This window comes from Homarus americanus, unplaced genomic scaffold (assembly GCF_018991925.1).
Source record: "Homarus americanus isolate GMGI-L3 unplaced genomic scaffold, GMGI_Hamer_2.0 scaffold25827, whole genome shotgun sequence".
Lineage (NCBI taxonomy): Eukaryota > Metazoa > Arthropoda > Malacostraca > Decapoda > Nephropidae > Homarus > Homarus americanus.
The window spans coordinates 11,300,458-11,321,600 of NW_024738300.1; the positions used below are offsets into that span (position 1 = coordinate 11,300,458).

General features: G+C 44.9%; 1 protein-coding gene across 1 annotated transcript in view; it reads left to right on the plus strand.

Annotated features, from left to right (window-relative positions):
- Window positions 1-3,295: 3,295 nt before the first annotated feature.
- Window positions 3,296-21,143, plus strand: part of LOC121873982 (mucin-2-like) — a 47,533-nt gene continuing 29,685 nt past the window's right edge. The window contains exons 1-5 of the mRNA XM_042377863.1: window positions 3,296-3,433; window positions 3,727-3,911; window positions 4,014-4,189; window positions 4,730-4,887; window positions 8,340-8,713. Coding sequence (XP_042233797.1) covers window positions 3,296-3,433; window positions 3,727-3,911; window positions 4,014-4,189; window positions 4,730-4,887; window positions 8,340-8,713 — 1,031 coding nt within the window. The remainder of the gene's footprint in view (window positions 3,434-3,726; window positions 3,912-4,013; window positions 4,190-4,729; window positions 4,888-8,339; window positions 8,714-21,143) is intronic.

Genomic DNA, 21,143 nt, shown 5'->3' on the forward strand with positions numbered 1-21,143 from the left:
GTCTTTTCTATGGGATCTTGCTCATCCCAGATAGGTCCCGAGTCTTTTCTAGGGATCTTGCTCACCCCAGATAGGTTCCGAGTCTTTCCTATGGGATCTTGGTCACCCCAGATAGGTCCCGAGTCTTTTCTATGGGATCTTGCTCACCCCAAATAGGCTCCTCATTCCTTCCCGAACAATATTCCTCACGGCTACCTTTAATGAACACACACACACACACACACACACACACACACACACAGAGTTATATTCTGACCTACCAAATATTACCATTTCTCTATTTCGTTGGCCCAAATGCTATCAGTATAAAAATGTGAAAAAAACGCTGGCCATTGAAATTGTTGGCACATTTGTCATATTAATACTGGAGTCGCCGCTAACCATTTATGCTATTTTGTTACCATATACCGTATATGTTTTTATCTAAAATGCCAGTTACGGACCTCCCTGAAATTCATAGAGTGAATTGTTATATCAAAATAATTGCCTGAACCAATTTCGGTGTGTGTGTGTGTGTGTGTGTGTGTGTGTGTGTGTGTGTGTGTGCTTGTAATGTATTAATATTTGTGTTTGTTTTCTGGTGTTAAAAGTGAGTTTATACGTCTGTTAAAAATGTTAAATTCGTAATGAATTTAACGAAGAGGGAGACACAGGTACTGATATATAGATAGTTTACCTGTTGTTATTATTATTATTATTATTATTGGTAAGGCAAGTTACAGTATTAGTATATATAGTAAACTCTTAAGACAATCATGGCTACGATTTTAAAGTAAATTACGTGAAATTTCCCTCATCCACGGAAAAGTAACAACGCCTCTGATTGGCTGATTTAAGATGTATAGTATAAGCTCCACATGACGTCACTATTACAAGATTATTACAACTTATGGACAAAATATACCTGATTTGTGTTTTTTGTTTACGTATTTGTTGTTATTATGCTCGATGAGATCCCAGGAGGAGGAGGAGGAGGAGGCTCAACGGGGTACTCTACCTCCCTGTCATCAAGAGGTATTGAAGACCCGGTCACCCCTACGTCAGCTCATCCGTCATAATACGTCATCAGTCACGTGGCGCCTCTCAGCCAATCACGATACAGTTTCAAGTGCCTGCCAGATGAGTGGTTGGAAGCTCTCGTTTCGATTTTGTTTAATATGTGTAAAGAGGTTTGGATTCTGTGTTGAGTGTTTAAGTGTCGCTGGGATCAATATTGTGGTCGCTTATCAAACTAATCCTTACATTTATTGTTTTTTTATGAAGTGATAAATGAAAATGTATTATGATATTTACTGTTATGGATCACGTGAAGATTAGACATCCTAGTTTATAATGACCTGATGATTAAACACCTATCGCTACCTTGGGGGGGGGGGTGGGGTTAGGTCAGGTAATATTAGGGTGGTTAATCAACAGGTGAAATAAACAAGGGTGTCTAATCTTCATGTGATCCATAACAGATATAAGTGTGCTGAGACCTTACACCACGAAGGACGTTGCTATGTACTGTCGTAACCTCACGCCAAAAGGTCACATTTTCTGCTCTGACAACCACCGGGAATGGGAATGGGAATATTTTTGGAATTTTCCTCCCAGCCAGTCTTTCATTCTCACATATTAATCTCCCCATCATTTAGCTACCTCCCCACCCTGTCCCCATCATCCAAAGTCCTCCCCATCTCCCCAACCTGTCTTCATTAATCTTCCCCCTTCCTCCCCTCCCCTCCCTCTTCCTTTTCCCTTCCCCTTTTCCCCCTTTACGCTTCCTTCTCCTTCCTCCACTACCCTCCTTCCCCTACCCTTCTTCATCCTCCCTTTCTGCTCCATACACTACCTTCCCCTCCCCCTACCCTTCCCCTCATCTCCCTGTAGTTTTTCCTTTTCCTCCCCATCTCACCCCTCCCCCCACACCTCCCTCCTCCCCTCCCACTCCCCTTTGCTTTGTCAGCTGGCTGGGTTACGCCCCTATACAACTCCCTCCCCCCCTCTCTCTCCCTCTCTCCCTCCCTCTCCCCGGTCTGCCTCCCACTCCAGCCTAGATTAGGGAGTTCACATGATTTCTCCCACACAATGTCTCTCAAGCCAACGTCATCCCTCTACTCCCTCAGTCACTCCACGTCAACTTCTCTCTATTTGCTCTACACTCCTAATCTTGGGATAACTTTCTCACCGTGTCGTCACCCCTCTCGTAGCCTGTAATCTCCCCAGTAGCAGATGGTGTAAGTCAAGTCTCTCCTAAGATAGTAGCTCTCTCTCTCGGGCGTGGTGGTGAAGAGTGTCCTCCCAGATCATTACTCTCAAAGCCAGTGTGTCTTACCAAACCAGTAGCTTGTTTGTACCTTAATCTCAGCTCTAGAGGGTGTCACCCCAAGCCAAGCATCCCACGTATCCCTAATCTCACCAGTTAGTAGTCTAACCTGCTAGTGATGGTACTAGTTAACCTTCCCAAGTTTGCCTCCCCATTCTAGCCTCCGTGAGCTAGCTTCCTCCCCTCTCCCCCAGGCATGAGGGTAGAGGGTGTCGGCCCTCCCTGTGGACCACTCGAGTCACCGCTGTCGACGATATCCACGCTCGATTGTACGCGATTTGAACGCTTCAATTAGCGCACATCTGTAGCCAAAGCCACGGGCAAATGTAGCTGAAGTTGCCTTCCTGTGTATCACCCGGAAAATTTATTTTTGTGGTGATGAAGGATCGACCTAAATGGTGCGTCGCCCCAGGGAGTGTGATTGTGGCCTGATAGACGCTGCCCCTTCTGTCAACAGTCCCCACAACCTGGTGCTCTTTCTGTCAACAGTCCCCATAACCTGGTGCTCCTTCTGTCAACAGTCCCCATAACCTGGTGCTCCTTCTGTCAACAGTCCCCACAACCTGGTGCTCCTTCTGTCAACAGTCCCCATAACCTGGTGCTCCTTCTGTCAACAGTCCCCACAACCTGGTGCTCCTTCTGTCAACAGTCCCCACAACCTGGTGCTCCTTCTGTCAACAGTCCCCACAACCTGGTGCTCCTTGTGTCACAGTCTCCATAACCTGGTGCTCCATGTGACACAGTCCCCACAACCTTGTGCTCCATGTGACACAGTCCCCACAACCTTGTGCTCCATGTGACACGGTCCCCACAACCTGGTGCTCCATGTGACACAGTCCCCACAACCTTGTGCTCCATGTGACACAGTCCCCACAACCCCATGACACAGTCCCCACAACCTGGTGCTCCATGTACACAGTCCCCACAACCCAGGCTCCAAGTCTCCCCACAACCTGAATGTGACACAGTCCCCCAACCTTGTGCTCCATGTGGTCCCCACCCTGTGTCCATGTGACACAGTCCCCACAACCTGGTGCTCCATGTAAGCGCCCATGTGACACAGTCCCCACAACATGTGTCCCCACAACCTGGTGCTCCATGTACAGTCCCCACAACCCAGTCCATGTAACCCCACAACCTGGCTCCATGTGACACAGTCCCCACAACCTGGTGCTCCATGTGACACAGTCCCCACAACCTGGTGCCCATGTGACACAGTCCCCACAACCAGGCTCCATGACACAGTCCCCACAACCCAGGCCCATGTGACACAGTCCCCACAACCCCCCATGTGACACAGTCCCCACAACCTGGTGCTCCATGTGACACAGTCCCCACAACCTGGTGTCCATGTAACACAGTCCCCACAACCCAGCCCATGACACAGTCCCCATAACCTTGTGCTCCATGTGTCACAGTCCCCACAACCTGTGCTCCATGTACACAGTCCCCAACCTGGTGCCCATGTGACAGTCCCACAACCACTCCATGTGTCCCCACAACCTGCCCATGTGACACAGTCCCACAACCTGGTGCTCCATGTAATACAGTCCCTACAACCTTGTGCTCCATGTGTCACAGTCCCCACAACCTGGTGCTCCATGTAATACAGTCCCCACAACCTGGTGCTCCATGTGACGCAGTCCCCACAACCTGGTGCTCCATGTGACACAGTCCCCACAACCTTGTGCTCCATGTGACACAGTCCCCACAACCTGGTGCTCCATGTGACACAGTCCCCACAACCTTGTGCTCCATGTGACACAGTCCCCACAACCTGGTGCTCCATCAATCGCAGTTCCTACTACTTGGTACTCCTCTTCACAGCCCCTATGATGTCTTCACTGTTGGCAGTGTCTCTGGCACTTCTGGTGTATACTAGTTAGTTACTTCTTCCGTGTCTTAGTCAATCTCCCCTTCTACGGTAGTGTCTTCCTCATTTATGCTTCTTTTAGGTCCACAGTTCTCATTAATAGCTCCTTGTTACACCTCCCTGTTGGTCACTTTCTCCTCTCTTGCATCTCCGTCGATATTTGCTGTTCATGTGACCCCCCGCCTTCCTCCCTGTTAGTTCTCTGTCCGTTGTATCCCTCTGTATTAACTCCATATCACAGCACCCTTTGTTATTGCCCCTTGTAACAGCACCATTGTCACAACATTCTTTGTCACATCCTCTGTCACAACCTCCGTGGCAGCCCACTGTTGCAGTCCCTTGTCACAGTTCCCTTGTGATGGCCCCCTTGAAAAGCCCTCCCGTTACTGTTGTTGTGACGACTTTAGCATTATTTGCTCAGCATCACCATCACCAACTCACTCGCTGTGTCTTTGTTGGCGTGTTTTCCCATCAGCTCATGTACCCTACACCAGTTCTGTCTTCTTGTTTCCTCCCACAAAGCCTTTATACGTCTAATCCGCCTACAGGAGTGTCCCTGACGGAGACCCCGCCCTCAGGCCCCGACGCACCGCCTTTCTCCCACAGCCCCGCGCCGGACATCACCTCGTATCTCTTCATCTCTTCGCCCAATAACCACCGGAAATCCCTCCTTGTCCTCAATGGGTCCTATTCAGCCATTATGAGCGTTTTTACCTATCAATGTCCATGACCACACCCGGGTAAGCGATCCTTCCCCTTCAACGGCTAATGTTCACGGTCCCAGGAGTTGGCCTGCGGTATTCCCTCCCTACACCAGAACTACTCGGGGTCTTGTAGGCTACTCCTGCCTCATATATTCCTTAAGTACACCTGACCCAGGCTGACCTAATCCAAAGATATCCCGAAAACCGAAATATTCCCAATAAATTTCTGCTGATCCTAACCCTGTGGTACTCCAACATCCAGGGAGCCCAACGCTGATGTGTCCCATCCTTGAATCATCACCACCCTGAGGTACCTCAACTGTAATGTACCCCCAATCTTAGGTACCCTTATTCCATGGTACCAGTACTCTGAGGTAGGCTCCATCACCAGCGACTTGATACGGGTAGTGATATAACATTGTGTGCTTAAGTCATTTGACAAAGAGGTCATGATATTCTACTTTGATTTAAAGAAGTTGGTGATTTTTTCAGTACTCTTACTTGAGGAACTTCACCTGGCATGTTTGGTACTGTTGGCGTCTGGATGAATTATTGAGGATCTCCTTTACTGACTACGGCCAACGTTGAAATGGTTATATATTTTTTAATAATCTTTATACCAAAAGTACACTTCGTTATTATATGCAAAGACAAAGAATTAATTGATTATCGTTTTGTTGTAGGAGGCGTCGTCAGTACTCCACGAGGAACACATTTTCTGCCAATTTTAAGCATGTCCCGAAGACGACATTAGTGTTGGTTGTGCTTGTTTACACCGGGGTCAAGTGTGTTACTCCTACTGTTGTACGCTGCCACACAGTGATATACGCTGCCACACACTGTTGTACGCTGCCACACACTGTTGTACGCTGCCACACACTGTTGTACGCTGCCACACAGTGATATACGCTGCCACACACTGTTGTACGCTGCCACACACTGTTGTACGCTGCCACACACTGTTGTACGCTGCCACACACTGTTGTACGCTGCCACACAGTGATATACGCTGCCACACACTGTTGTACGCTGCCACACAGTGATATACGCTGCCACACACTGTTGTACGTTGCCACACACTGATATACGCTGCCACACACTGTTGTACGCTGCCACACACGTTGAGTATTTTTAGTGGAGTCGAGGATCTTTTAACTTGCTAATTGTGTTTTACCTTGTGATGAATGATCGGTTTTTTAGGTTTATTCTTAACTCTTGGGATTCACTTGAGGTTCTCCATCGTTCACAGGGGATTTTTTTTTGTTTAGTTTAAAGGTGAATCGTCCATTGATACTTTTAATTCCTTATCCCCTGTAATACACACAACAGTACGTCCCTTGGATGTTGTAAAGACGCACACATCAATCAAACATCAATCAACATCAATCAACGTCACTCAGTTATTGTTGTGTTGAAGTTTATTTTTGGAAGGGTTTGTTCTCTTAGTACACTTAGTTACTGTGTTGGGTAGTCTGGTTTGGGAGTTAGGCTGTGTTAAAGGACCATATCAGTTCATAGTTGGCACGGCACTGCTTTCGAAACGTTGGGTGTGAGAGAGAGAGAGAGAGAGAGAGAGAGAGAGATTGTGTGTTCCCTGTGATAGCTTTGTTGTTGCAGCTATAACCCAAACAGCTATATACCTCATTGCATGGTATCTTGTTATTGCTGCAATTACAAAACTCGTTACATCCATGTTTGTATCCAGACTTTACCAAATAAATTATTACTTCCGGGGCGGAGGTGGATTCAAACAGGGGCGGAGGTGGATTCAAACATCGAACTAGAGCATGGAGGTTCCGGCCCCACACAGCTACAGGAGACGTGAGCCATGGCTGAGTGTCCCCAGTCTTCTCCAAATCATTATTATGACCTTCGAGTTTGAAAAAATAACAAACCTGCACTCGGATAAAGACTCTACCTCAGCTACACGATTTGAGAACGACGAAACTCCTTGGTGTAGAATTTAGACCTGCATAACATACAGTCACCGTTCTAACTGGAAACATTGCTGGGGATAGGTCGTTGTTTCCCAGATGATAATAATACTTCCAGTTCTTAGTTCTGACGGGAAATTTAGCAGCAGACGCATCAGATCTTCTAAAGCACGGAAGTCTAACGTTACTGATGTGCATAATTGTAATAAACGGATGATATAGGTTGTACTGATACGTGTCTTCAACTTCTCTTTCCCTGTGAGAAAAACTTGTACGAACTGGTTGGGTTATAGACAGGTGATTCATCCGTAGATGTTTAACACCCAGTAAAAAATTATGTTTGCTTGTATTTACTATATTATTGTTCTTTAATACGAGACTTAAGTTAAAGTATTTGTGTTTAAACTGAATATTATTTTGGGTCTAATACACAGAGATATTAACTCTACGAAGGTCTGAATTAACTCTCTCTCTTAAGTTATGATATCCGTAACCTAACCTAACCTTTTCACTGTTGTCTCACGGAGTTAAGATATTCCACTTCTTTTATACCTGCCTGGTCGTCTTAAGGTAAAGGACTATGGGGGTTAACTGCCTCTGTTCCCTTCACCCATGTTGATTAGGTAAGTAATTCCTATATAAACACAGCGGTACATACATACATACATACATGACTACACACATGGAACCAACACAACACATGGAGTCACCCAACCGTGTGTGTGTGTGTGTGTGTGTGTGTGTTCCTATTCTACCATCACCATCTTGTTCGGCGTCCCCTCCCTCCCTCCCACCCTCCCCCTCCCTCCCTCCCACCCTCCCTCTCCCCCCTCTCTCCCTTTCTCTCTCTCTCTCTCTGTATTCTCTCCTCCCCCTTTCCCACATTTCTCTCACCCATTTATTCCTTCATCCTCTCTCCACCTCTATAAACACTGCACATTTTCTTCACCTTCCTTTTCCATTTACTTCTTCCTTCCTTTATCCTTTTTTCCCCTTTCCTTTCTCCCTCTTTCTCTCCCTCTCTCACTTGTTCCTCTTCCATCCCTCACCCCCAATTCCTTTCTTTCCTCCCCCCACTCCTTGTTTCTTTCCTCCTTTATTTATTTCTTTTCTTCATCCCTCCCTCATTCTTGATGTTCTCATCGTCTTCTTCTTACTACCATTCCTTCTACGCCCTCCTTCTCTATCCTCCATACCCTCTCTTCTCTACCCCACTCCCTTACTCTCCTCCACTTTTGCCTTCCCTACTCTCTTTCTCTTCCCTTCCTTTCCCTTTTTCCTCCCTTAACCTCCTTATCTTTCCCCACCCCTCATCCAATGCCTCCCTCTACCCTGTTTGCCTCCCTACCCCCTCTCCCCCACCCCCTCCCCCCTCCTCCCCACTCCCCCCCACCCCCACCCCCCTACCCCTACCCCCCCCACCTCCAGACAGTATACGTAAACAAGTCACTAACAATGAGCGCTGAACACAGAGGACTCAGCATGCATATACCCCTTATTTACCGCCCGTCCGCCCACAGACCTGCCTAGGGCCCACCAGAGACCCCCCAGGGGACTTTACAGACCTGTCTAGAACCCCTCGGGACTGCCTAGGACCTCCCAGGACCCTACAGACGCCCACAGCCACTCCCCCTGTATCCTCCAGACACATAGATCCCTCCAGCACCCCCAGGATCACACCGACGCCCCTGGACCCCCTCAGACACACCCCAGGACCCCACAGGACCCTCAGCACCCCCTCCACTCAGGATCACACCAACGCCCCTGGGACCCTCAGACACATCCCAGGACCCCACAGGATCCCCCAGCACCCCCTTTGGTTCCCATCGACGCCCCAGGACCCCTCAGACACACCCTCAGGAGCCACCCGGGACCAGCCTGTATTTACAACCAGGTAATTAAGGGTGAAATCGTGACACAGGTAAACCAGCAGGCCGTGGCGCTGTGTACATATCTCCTTATGGCTCTATGGGGTCGTGGGAGCCCTCTGCAACTTGCGCAACGGGGGTTTTTGTGGGGAGCATTGTGGAGGGGAGGGTATGAAGGCCTGGGGTGAAGCATTGGGGAGTTTGGAGGTTAGTTGGGGGCCTGTGGGAAAGTAACTGGGGAGTAGGGGGATGTGTGTGTCTTGGGGTGAAGGATCGGGGAGTTTGGGGAAAGTTTACGACCTGGGATGAAGTATTTGGGGGAGTTTGTGGTACGTTTGTGATCTAGGGTGAAGTAAATGGTAAGTTAACGTTGGTATTTGGGATATTTAGGGAAGTTTTTAGGGAGTTTGGGGAAGTTTGGTACCTGGGGGTGAAGTATTTTTGGGACACGTATCGTATTTTTTTATAACCTTACAAAATCTAATCTAACCTAACCTAATCCCACTCGTCGCAACCTAATCAAACTGTGAAGATCTTAAGATACTTGGTGGGATTTTTGTCGAGTAGTAAATACTGTGGTGGGATTTTGTCCAATTAAAAAGTTGTCTACTGAGATTTTGTCCTAGCTCCTCTGGCCAACCCGTCTAAATGAGTGAAAATAACGAAGATGTTTTGTTTGTAAACATCGCTCAGACAGCCCTCAGACTCGCCCCTAACTCCCGACAGTGGTGTGACCTGACGTTACAACAACATTGGTCGCTCATGAACTAATACAACAGTCTAATAACATTATTTTGTGTTGGAAGTTTAAGACAAGGAAGAGTATTATGAATTGCATATAGGTGGGTTTATGATGTCTTACTGTGTCGTATGCTCACAACACTGGTTTACTGAGAAGTCACACTGTTAAATTTAGGTAAAATTCAGATATTTATTTTGAGTGTCAATATACAGTAGGTAAAGATTTAAGTATCAAGTAAAGGTACAGGTATAGTTATAAGGTACAGGTAAACTCAGGTATAAAGTGCAGGTACAGTATAAGGTACAGGTAAACTCAGGTATAAAGTGCAGGTACAGTATAAGGTACAGGTAAACTCAGGTATAAAGTGCAGGTACAGTATAAGGTACAGGTAAACTCAGGTATAAAGTGCAGGTACAGTATAAGGTACAGGTAAACTCAGGTATAAAGTGCAGGTACTGTAGCTTTCTCCTTAAGGTTACAGCAAGTCATGTACTGTAGACACTGTAATGGACTTTCCCTCCTCCATGGTTACCTGGGACACAAAGTACACTCACAGCTATAAGTTAACACCTTCACTACTGGGATGTAAATTTTAATATTTTATTTGTGTAACGTCAAGCGATTTTATTCAGCTGAGAGGCGGCCTCGTACACAGGGAGTTAGTAGACTATCACCACCTCTTCATAAGCCTGACTCTACTTCCAAGTCGAGATATTGTGTCAGCTTACCACACAGCAACATGGGTCAAGTAGTTTGCTGTTTTCTGGGGGTAAACTTGAAGTAAGTGTTGAAGTTTTTGAGGTAAATTTGAGCAAATGTTGAAGTTTTTGAGGTAAATTTGAGCAAATGTTGAAGTTTTTGAGGTAAATTTGAGCAAATGTTGAAGTTTTTGAGGTAAACTTGAAGCAAATGTTGAAAATCAGAAGGGTAGATTTATGGAACAGTTGAGGTGAGTGTAAAGTTGTGTCACCATTGGGACGGTCACCTAAGTGTATTGTTGTCACCAGTCAACACTCGTCCACCGCCAGTTAACCACACCTGACTTGTGTCACTTAAGTGAGACCTAAGCGGCCAGAGTGATGTGGTGCTGGTCGCCTCTGTCACCTGGTGTCCGTAAGGCCAACTTGGGGTCTCATTTGCATGCAAGAATCATCTAGGAGTCTCGGCCACCGGTGCTGGGTGAGACGGCGGAGGAGTTGCGTGCAAACAGTTTATTATGATTGTAACCAGACACGGTAAATCCCCAAGATAAATACAGAATCAGTGAAAGAGCAACAACGCTTGGCTGACGATTGCGAAAGGCAAGAGTAAAAAGGAGACAACCCTCCCTCGGCGGCCCTGTTGTGGTGCACAATAAATTCTTTGTGTGGCCAGTTTCCTTGCTGGGGTTGGCACCTGGCTGTGTCGGGGGGAGCCACAGGGAGCCTAACGGGGGGAGCAACCAACCCCCGTGGGCCCCCAGCAAGTTGACGTGGCGTAAAATGCGTTCTTTATATTTGTTCACGTCGTCAGGGCCGCGCCGCCATCACAGCCCAGTCCGCTCTGCCCGCCCCACCTGTCGCGCGTCCCAACCCCTGCCTCATGTACGCTGACCCTGGCTTGACCACCACTCACAGCCACTCTACGTCCCCTCAGGTACCCCTTCACCCTATGATTAATTAGTGTAACCAATGTTTACTGTGACTATAATGGGTAATGTTAACTGTGACATAATAAGGTAGCAGTGATGGACGCCTCGTGGTAACTGGTGAAGGGATTCGCACGGTTGTTTCCTCGGGTTCCTCCGGGTATCCTTCAAGAGGGATGGGACGCGCTGCCGACGACCCTATTACCTCCACCTAGGGTAAAACAGGCGTCCCTTACGTCCTGCAGTCACCTAGGACATGCCCTTCATGCTCTCACCCAGTGATCTATTCTCATAATTAGGCAAACCACATGATTTTGACAATGGTCCACAGCATGTGATGGGAAGGTGTAGTAGTGGACCCATTTGCATGATCCACGCCACCGCCCTCCCACAAACCACTAACGGACAAATAATGACAAAAAAATCATGCAGTTGTAAGGATCTTGAATGGTCAGTCATATCAAGACGTGTCAGCTCCTCAGTCATAAGTTCCAACCTATGAGACGTCCCCTTCGCTCTCCTCCGCCGCCACACTCCCAAGTTTTCCTCATCCTAAGAAATAAAAACCTGAACTAAATCCAGTGAAAATATTGACTGGCTTCCATGCCCCCCTCCCTCCCCGTCTTGGCTAGTTACATTGAGGTAAGTTTTTGATACCAGCGGTACTCCACAACCCCTCATACCATGGCTCATACCACTACCCTTGTCCGGGACGCATTCCTCAGCTCAGGTACCTCAAAAAAAAAAATGAAGATCAATCGACATTTTGCGAGCTTACTGAGGGCTCTTATATATTCACTCTGACAACTGTGTACTAATGTTAGTTCACTAAAGTATTTGTTGTGTATATAACCAATGAACTCCAACCTAAAGTTATGAAAATTTTTGAGTGCACGAGAGAACTTCCTCATGTTCACTTTAGTTCACTTCATTTTGTTAGATTATAAACAGTACTCGTGTTGTTAAACTTACAGATGCTATAACGATGATTGTACACACACACACACACACACACACACACACACACACACACACACACACGTACACAGTCCTACTACAAAGGCTGTTTATAGTTCCTAGAGTGATTGCCCCTAACCTAACCTAACAGACTAACAGCTTTACGTTATTATACTCAATTTTCACCCGTTTATGCCTGTTCAGTCAGCACCTATTGACCGCCTTTACTGACCTGACTGATAACATCTTAATTTAACGTAACCGGTAATTAATTCTTAGTCACTCAATTATATTTCACCGTTTTGTGTTTGGAGGTTGGTGACATAAACAAGGATGGATAGATAGATAGATAGATAGACAGACAGACAGACAGACAGACAGAGAGACAGACAGACAGACAGACAGACAGACAGACACAGCATGTAATTAAAACTCATAGACAGAATATATATATATATCAACTCGGAACCTTAATTAAAAAAATATTATGCAGGTATGTTAATAATGACACTCCAGGTATAATAAAGTTGTGATAAATGTGTATGTGTCTCTGTCCCTTTTGTGTACAGTATAATGTGTGCTGATTATGTACACTGTGCTGTGATTATGTACACTGTGCTGAATAATGTTTAGGTTTTGTTAGTGTTGAAATTTTTTTTGTATCTCGTAACTATTGTCTGTAGCCACACTTGAAGTCTTACCTGTACTTGTGATTCTACAGGTGTGTACTCTTAATTTTTTCTGTAATTTTGCGTGGGTTTGTATATATATAGGTATCTGTACTCAAACATCGACCTGTAATTGTAGTTAGTACCTGTGGCCTCTTGCGTGTATTTGGACCTTAACCTGTACTCAAATATATACCTGTAGTTTTACCTGTATCGCTAATGTATACCTGTACCTGTGTTTTACCTGTACTCAAATGTATACCTGTACCTGTGTTTACCTGTACTCAAATGTATACCTGTAGTTTCACCTGCATCACTAATGTATACCTGTACCTGTGTTTTACCTGTACCTGTAATTTTACCTGTATCGCTAATACTATGTCTAAACACAGTGGCATATCATACCATCGAGTGTTGGCTGGACATTAAGATTAGGTCTATGGGGTCAGTCACTGAATATACCTTTCATTATTAACTATACTCCTAACTAGCCCTTAATACAGTCCTTTCAGCTTAATATTAACATTGATGATGATGATGATGATGATGATGATGATGATGATGATGATATTTTGCAGTTTACTTACGATGATTAGGGACACTTTATTTTTGTTTTAATTTTCACCACTTATCAACGTACAATAAACTAAGTTGTGGGTGGGTGAGTGAGTGAGTACAGTACACCAATGGGTCTCTCTAAGTACAATACTCTAGGCACATTACACAAGCCATTACAGTACATGTAGAGATCAGAGTGGTGAAAACTGTAGTAATAAGAACATCTCATTAAAATTCTCTAAAATCGCGCGCGGGAGGTGGGGGTGAGAGTTATTGGTATGTAGTAGTAAGTAGTAGTAGTAGTAGTAGTAGTAGTAGTAGTAGTAGTAGTAGTAGTGGTAAGCAGCAGAAGCAGAATGAGTAATGTAAAGCAGGAGGGATAGTAGCAGTAAGAAAAAGTAGCAATATTGGAAATAGTAGTAGTATCAGAAGCAGTGTCGTAGTAGTAGTAGTAGTAGTAATAAGGTGATGGATAGTCAACACCTGGGGGACAGCAGGAGGGAGGGAGGAGAGGGGTGATGCACACTCTATGATAATAAGTGATTGACAACCCGGACGATGCACCGCTGATCTGTCTTTGTCGAGGCTCTGTCAGCGAATTATTTAACCATTGTCCTTCCTGCGGTATTGTCTGGTGGCGGAGATAGCATAAGCATATGTTTTTAATGTGGTGCCGTGGACGTGTAGCCCTCCTGACATTCACAATCAGTCACTCTCTCTCTCTCTCTCTCTCGTATTGTCTTTATCTATCACCCTCTCATTCTTTTTCATTGTCTCTCTCTCTCTCTCTCTCTCTCTCTCTCTCTCTCTCTCTCTCTCTCTCTCTCTCTCTCTCTCTCTCTCTCTCTCAGTGTTTCATAGCTAAGAAACACCAGACAACACAACATAAAAAGATCTTACAACACAATTTATTAATGATGAGTGTTTCACGAGTGAGGGGTAACTAACACATAGGCCTTCACTTTAATATCCCATCACCACCACTACCACTACCACACTACCACCACTACCACCACTACCACCACTACCACACTACCACCACTACCTAACTTCCTCGTCATCAACATAAAGAACAACTATACACACACACACATCAGTGAGGCTTGTGTAAAAACTCATATAATGTGTCAAAAGAACCACTCCTCCCCCCCACCCACCCAAAAGGCTGCTTATAACCATTTATGAATTATTTAATCATAAAAAAATAGTAATTCCATGATGATATTTTTTCCCCTGTTAAAATTCCACTATAAAAAAAATACCGCAGCAACAACGGTACACACATTTTCTATATATATATATTTTTTTTTTTGTGCAAATCAACTATATACACGTTTACATATAAGCTGGACACTGTCAACATGTAAAAACAATATATACAGAATTCTAGTTCGTATACCTGTTCACGTCTTGTTAATTAACTATACAACGAGACCCTTCCTTGAGAGAGAGAGAGAGAGAGAGAGAGAGAGAGAGAGAGAGAGAGAGAGAGAGAGAGAGAGAGTCTGTCTGTCTCTCTGTCTCTTCCATCGCCAAAAAACTCTCCTTTAGTCCAGTCTTGTGTGTTTGCCCCTATAAGGTCTGGCCAGGATGACGCTGACCGTCACCTTACTATAACCTAACCTAACCTAACATGATATAACCTGATATGCCCTTGACTAACATGACTTGATCTGACCCAGCCTAACCTAAACTAACTTGACAAGGTTAGGTTACGTTAGGTCATCTTTAGCTACATAAACATCAAGACAATTGTACCCAGACAGCTTCAATAATTCATGATAAAGGAAGTGCGGTGATAAACAGTCTTAAATATGGCAGCCAAACCATTGTATTCAAATTTGGGTCCGTGCGTCTCCTGAGCTGACCTGCCACTGTCTGGAAAGAGCGTTATAGCGTACGTGCCATTGTACAGTCCCCTTCACTAGTGCGTTTACAGGGGCTCGTCAGGTTATATGTCCAGTCCCCTTCACTAGTGCGTTTACAGGGGCTCGTCAGGTTATATGTACAGTCCCCTTCACTAGTGCGTTTACAGGGGCTCGTCAGGTTATATGTCCAGTCCCCTTCACTAGTGCGTTTACAGGGGCTCGTTATATAAACATTCCTCAAATCATTATCATTGAGATATTTGTTTTAATATTGTTTTAATTTGATTCCATAATATGTTTACTATTGTGAGTTTCCTTCCGTCGAATGTAAACAAACTGACAGGGTTACCACACTGCACCAAACCTGACGAGCCCCTGTAAACGCACTAGTGAAGGGGACTGATTGTACCTTGATATACCTGTGGATCTTTTCTTTCAACAACAAATATCTTAACACCTGTCTTCTGGAAACTCATTAACTCACCTGAACTCGTAAAGTAGTTCCCCGATCTTAAAATATTGTCTTTGGTATTGTCTTAACCATAAAATTCCTCTGAGGTAAAATTTATGGGGTGAAAGATAGCATAAGGCTAAAGCAATATATTTTTTCTCTTCGTGTTAGTTAATTCCTGTGCCATCGGCGTCTGTGTCTACGTGTAATAAGTTTATCATCAGCCTCTAAAGAGTCATTATATTCTACACTGTGTTGCTTCTTGCTAAGGGAGAAAATATAACAGTATAAGTAGCAGGTCAGTATAGTATATTAATCAATGGAAATTATACTGAAAAAGTCCTAACCTAACCTAACTCATGGGTCGTGAGGGAGAGTTTATCCCTTGTCAAGCTAGACCTAAGTGGGTGGAGCCAGGTGTGTCGAAATCAAGTGATGTGATTGGCTAATGATTCAGTGGGCGGGGCTCTGGGTCCATCAATTAGTATTAGAGTTAAAAATTAATAGTATTTTGATGACAATATCTTTGTGTTGTTTTCTACCTTAATAATAATATAATTGCAACTTGGGAATAAAAAAGTTTTAAGAATTTAATTTTAGTGTATTTGTTTAATGTTCAAAATACGTTCATAGTTGCATCAAGGTGAGAACTCAAAGGTTAATTAGTATGCTCTTTCACCTGTAAATAAGACTCGTGACTGACTCCAAAATCATTGTAGGACTCTCTTATGTTTCTAAGATTGGTCGACTGTCATGACGTAGTGTTGTTTTATATTGTGATTGGCTGACTTTATAATGACGTGGCGTTGCTTTATAGTGCGATTGGTTGACTTTGTAATGACGTAATGTTGTTCTTTATTGTGATTGGCCGGATGTGTAAATAGGTAACGTTGTTTTATATTGTGATTGGTCGATTGTGTCATGATGTTACTTTGCTTTATATTGTGATTGCTAGTATGTGTTATGATATGTTGATGGTAATGTGATTATACAGCCAGGTACTGACGTTATCTTGTTGGTCCTTGTGATTGGCTGACTGTGTAATGACGTGTGATGTAGCAGTTGTGATTGCTCAGTTGTGTGATGACGTAGAAACATTAGACACTATAACTGGCTAACTGTGTAATGACGTGTTGATGTAGCAGTTGTGATTGCTCAGTTGTGTGATGACGTAGAAACATTAGACACTATAACTGGTTGGCTGTGTAATGACGTGGTGGTGTTCTGTACCGTGATTGTCCAGATAGATGTGTGGTGTTGTGGTGACGTCTGGAGCTGTGATTGCCCGTGCAGGCAGACGCAACGGTACCGGACGGTGTGACAGGCAGTGACTGCTTGATAGTGTGGCCAGACTATTTTTATACGGGTCCAAATTCTCTCAGGTTAGGTTAGGTTAGGTTTAAGAGAGGAGGACTGACTGTGACTGTACGTTTTGTGACTGTAATTCGGTCCTGTTAGTCTGTCAGTCACTCAGTTGGGGGAAGGAAGGCCCAGTGTTGTCTTGATTTTGTTTTAGGTCCCCCCCCCCTCCCCCACTTACAGCGGCTAGTTTATTGTGCACCCCATACGCTTCTTGAGGTGATGGGGTGAGGCGAGGTGATGGGATGAGGTGAGGGGGTGAAGTGAGGTATGGGGGGGGGGTGGGAGGTATGTAAAGGTATTGTTTATCTATGTGTACTTAACACCTGTACACACCTGGGATGTTGACGTACACACACACACACACACACTTACATCATCACATTAACAACTATCACCGTAACAATAATTACCACCACAATCACCACCCAGTACTATAACTACTACCAGCATCATCACGTATAACCAGTACTACCACCACCACCACAACCACCATCACTATAACTACTACCAGCATCATCACGTATAACCAGTACTACCACCACCACCACCACCACCAGTACTATAACTACTACCAGCATCATCACGTATAACCAGTACTACCACCACCACCACAACCACCATCACTATAACTACTACCAGCATCATCACGTATAACCAGTACTACCACCACCACCACCACCACCACTACCACCATCTGAACCACACATCTGTCGACAGCATCACTTCTATTGGTTGTTACTCAGGCCTGAAATTAATCTCTCATCCTCAATGGAGTTTTGTCTCTGCGGGTTCTATCTGGTCTGTGTACCCCGGGGGGCGAGGGGGAGAGACAGACCCAGGGGAGAGACAGATCGGGGGCCGATCCTAAGGGGGGCTAGACCAGGGGGCATCAATGAGGGTTCTTTGCTCTTGTCACGGCCTTTGTCATTCTTGTTGTCAGAGTCGTGACAACCTGGAAGATGCCACGTGCCACATCCCCCCCCTTCCTCCTACCTTCTCCCTCCTCCTCTCCCCCCTCCTCCTTACCCCTGCTGTTGCGGACACCAGATCATCAAATCTCTCTCTCTCTCTCTCTCTCTCTCTCTCTCTCTCTCTCTCTCTCTCTCTCTCTCGAGTAGCTTCTAATCAGTGAGGGTGTTAAGATGATGTGTGTACCTAGGAGAGATGTGTCAGGTGTGAGGAGAGATGTGTCAGGTGTGAGGACAGATGTGTGAGGTGTAACTTACCTGCTTGTCTCACCTGCTTACCTTACCTGCTTGTCTCACCTGCTTACCTTACCTGCTTGTCTCACCTCCCCTTATAATATTACAACGGCTTTAAATGTAATATAAAACAAGTAATTATTCCCTTGAAGATAACATCAAACTTATAATAATTAAACTTATTACATAACTTAGATAATAATTACACTTAAATGTACAGTAATTACTCATCAACACGTAATAACAAACTTGAAAATGTAATTAGTGTTTTCAGGGTTTCAATTTAATTACCTTTTTAAAATGTAACCTAACCTAACCTAACCTAATCTAATCTGAGTTATCTATGAATGTAATAATGACATTGTGATAGAAATTTATTTCCATTAACTGCAGTAAGTTAAGTCAACCGTGAGTTAATTTATCGTAACCTAACCTAACCGGTTTATTAGTCTGTAACCGGTTTGATGGCTGGCAGGGTGTTCTATAGCGCCTCACTGATGTCTGCTCGTGTCTGTCTGTCTATATCTGTCTATATATCTATCTATCTATCTATCTATCTGTCTGTCTGTTAGTGGCTGGTGAAATAATAAGGCACAGTCCCCTTCACTAGTGCGTTTACAGGGGCTCGACAGGTTGTGTGCAGTGTGGTAACCCTGTGTTTGTTTACATTCGTTAGAAGGAAACTCACAATAGTAAACATATTATGGAATAAAATTAAAACAATATTAAAACAAATATCTCAATGATAATGATTTGTGGAATGTTTATGTAACGAGCCCCTGTAAACGTACTAGTGAAGGGGACTGTACCTTGGCTATATGACGAGCCCCTGTAAACGTACTAGTGAAGGGGACTGTACATAGGCTATATGACGAGCCCCTGTAAACGTACTAGTGAAGGGGACTGTACCTTGGCTATATGACGAGCCCCTGTAAACGTACTAGTGAAGGGGACTGTACATAGGCTATATGACGAGCCCCTGTAAACGTACTAGTGAAGGGGACTGTACATAGGCTATATGACGAGCCCCTGTAAACGCACTAGTGAACGGGACTGTACATAGGCTGGCCTTTGGATTAGGGGAGATGAGGCCTACTAGAAGATTAGGTTTCTCGCTCCCGTCCCGGTTCCCTCCTCTTCTTCGTTTTCTCCCTTTCCTCTTCTCTTTTTCTGTTTCCTCTTTCTATTTTTGTTGTATGTGTGTCTTTGTTCTCGTATTTCTTCCTGATTCTCTTTTTTCTCTTTCTTTCTATTTATTCGTCTCTCTCTCTCTCTCTCTCTCTCTCTCTCTGACTTTTCCTCTATTCTAGTTCCTTCTTTTCACTTGTCCCCCTTTCCCCCACTCCCCCTCCGTCTGACTCTCTATGCTATGTCACCCTGGGCCATCACAGTCCCTTAATAATCTGGACATAAGTGAGCCCCATTTTTACTCTTCCTAAAGGCGACTAGGATGGTTTTTAGTGTGTGTGTGTGTGTGTGTGTGTGTGTGTGTGTGTGGACGCTTCCATGTACACACCTGGTACGACCATTAATTTAGTCATTTACATCCCTTCCCAATATTTACCTTCACCCCGCCAACCAGGTAACTAGGTAGAGGGAGGTAATGGAGGAGGATGATGACCCTTCCTTCTCCTCCTCCTTCTCTTCCTCATCCTCATCCTCCTTCTCTTCCCCCTCCTCCTCCTCCTCCTCCTCCTCCACTAAGACGCGTATATTTCACCTTCCCTCCTGCCAGAAAAACCGCCAGGGGTTAAAACCGTATGCGAGGGGGCGCTCCTCCTCGTCTCCGCCACCTGACGCTCCGGGATGAACACGAGAACTTTTTTTTCCCCCCCCGGCCTCGTGGTTTTTGTGCCTCGGGAACCTCCAGGTGGCACTGAGGTCCTTGCCTGGTCTCTCACCTCGCTCCCTGGGGTCGTAAGGTCAGGTCAGGAGGTCAGATGGAAGGTGTTGTGGTCAGTCTTATTATCTATTGCTTGTTGTTAATATTGGAGTTGTTGCTTTACGTCTATTTATCATCTCTCTTATTCTTTATCATTGCATTTTCTCGAGTCTATCGTTGTTATTATATGTTCTGATATCTATTACGTCTATTGAATTTTCTCAGATCGTTTGTTAGTAGATTTTTCTGGTCTATTATTAATATTACTATATTTCTCAAACCTATTAGTTACATTTTCTTACATATTTTACTATTATTATTACACCTTCTCACTTGATATTATTATTACAATTATTACGACAGATTATTATGATTATACCTTAAAGAGTTGATACCCGAACAAGCTAGACAAGAAATGAACACGGTCACTACCTGTTGTTTCGTTGTATCAAATAAGATCACTAAAATGACAACAAAGAAGAGAGAGAGAGAGAGAGAGAGAGGAGGGGGTGGGTCAGTCAGTCAATCAGTCAGTCAGTCAGTCAGTAAGAGAGAGATGTGTAAAGACATGTCAGTACAGCATCAAGTTATGTAAACAATGAATCATGGAGGCGTAGGAGACACCCTGGTATAGCCTCACTCTGGTGCTCCTGAACACAACCAAAAAAAAAATACTTAATATTCTCACGATTTCCGAGCCAGTAATCTGATTAAAGTAGACAAAGACTCTCTCTCTCCCCCCCTCTCTCCCCCCTCAATCCCCTCCTTCCCTCCCCCCTTCCTCCCTCAACCCCTCACTCCACCCCCTGAAAAAAAAATCCCAAATCGGGTGTGTCCCCTCTCGTGGCCATATCTCCCTGGTGTTACTGTCGGTGCCGCAGCCGCCGTCGCAGCCGCAGACACGCTCACGGAATTTCAATATCGCGGATCGTAAGGGATGAGGAGAGGTGATGGTTGTTGACCGTCCAGAGAGGGAGTGAGAGGGGAATGAGGGGGAGTGAGAGGGGAATGAGGGGGAGTGAGAGGGGAATGAGGGGGAAATTACTTAACGCTGATAATATTGTAGTGAAATATTAATGTTTTTTTTTTGTAGATGGTGTTGGGGGAAGCTACAATAATACATGCCGTTAAGCTCTACA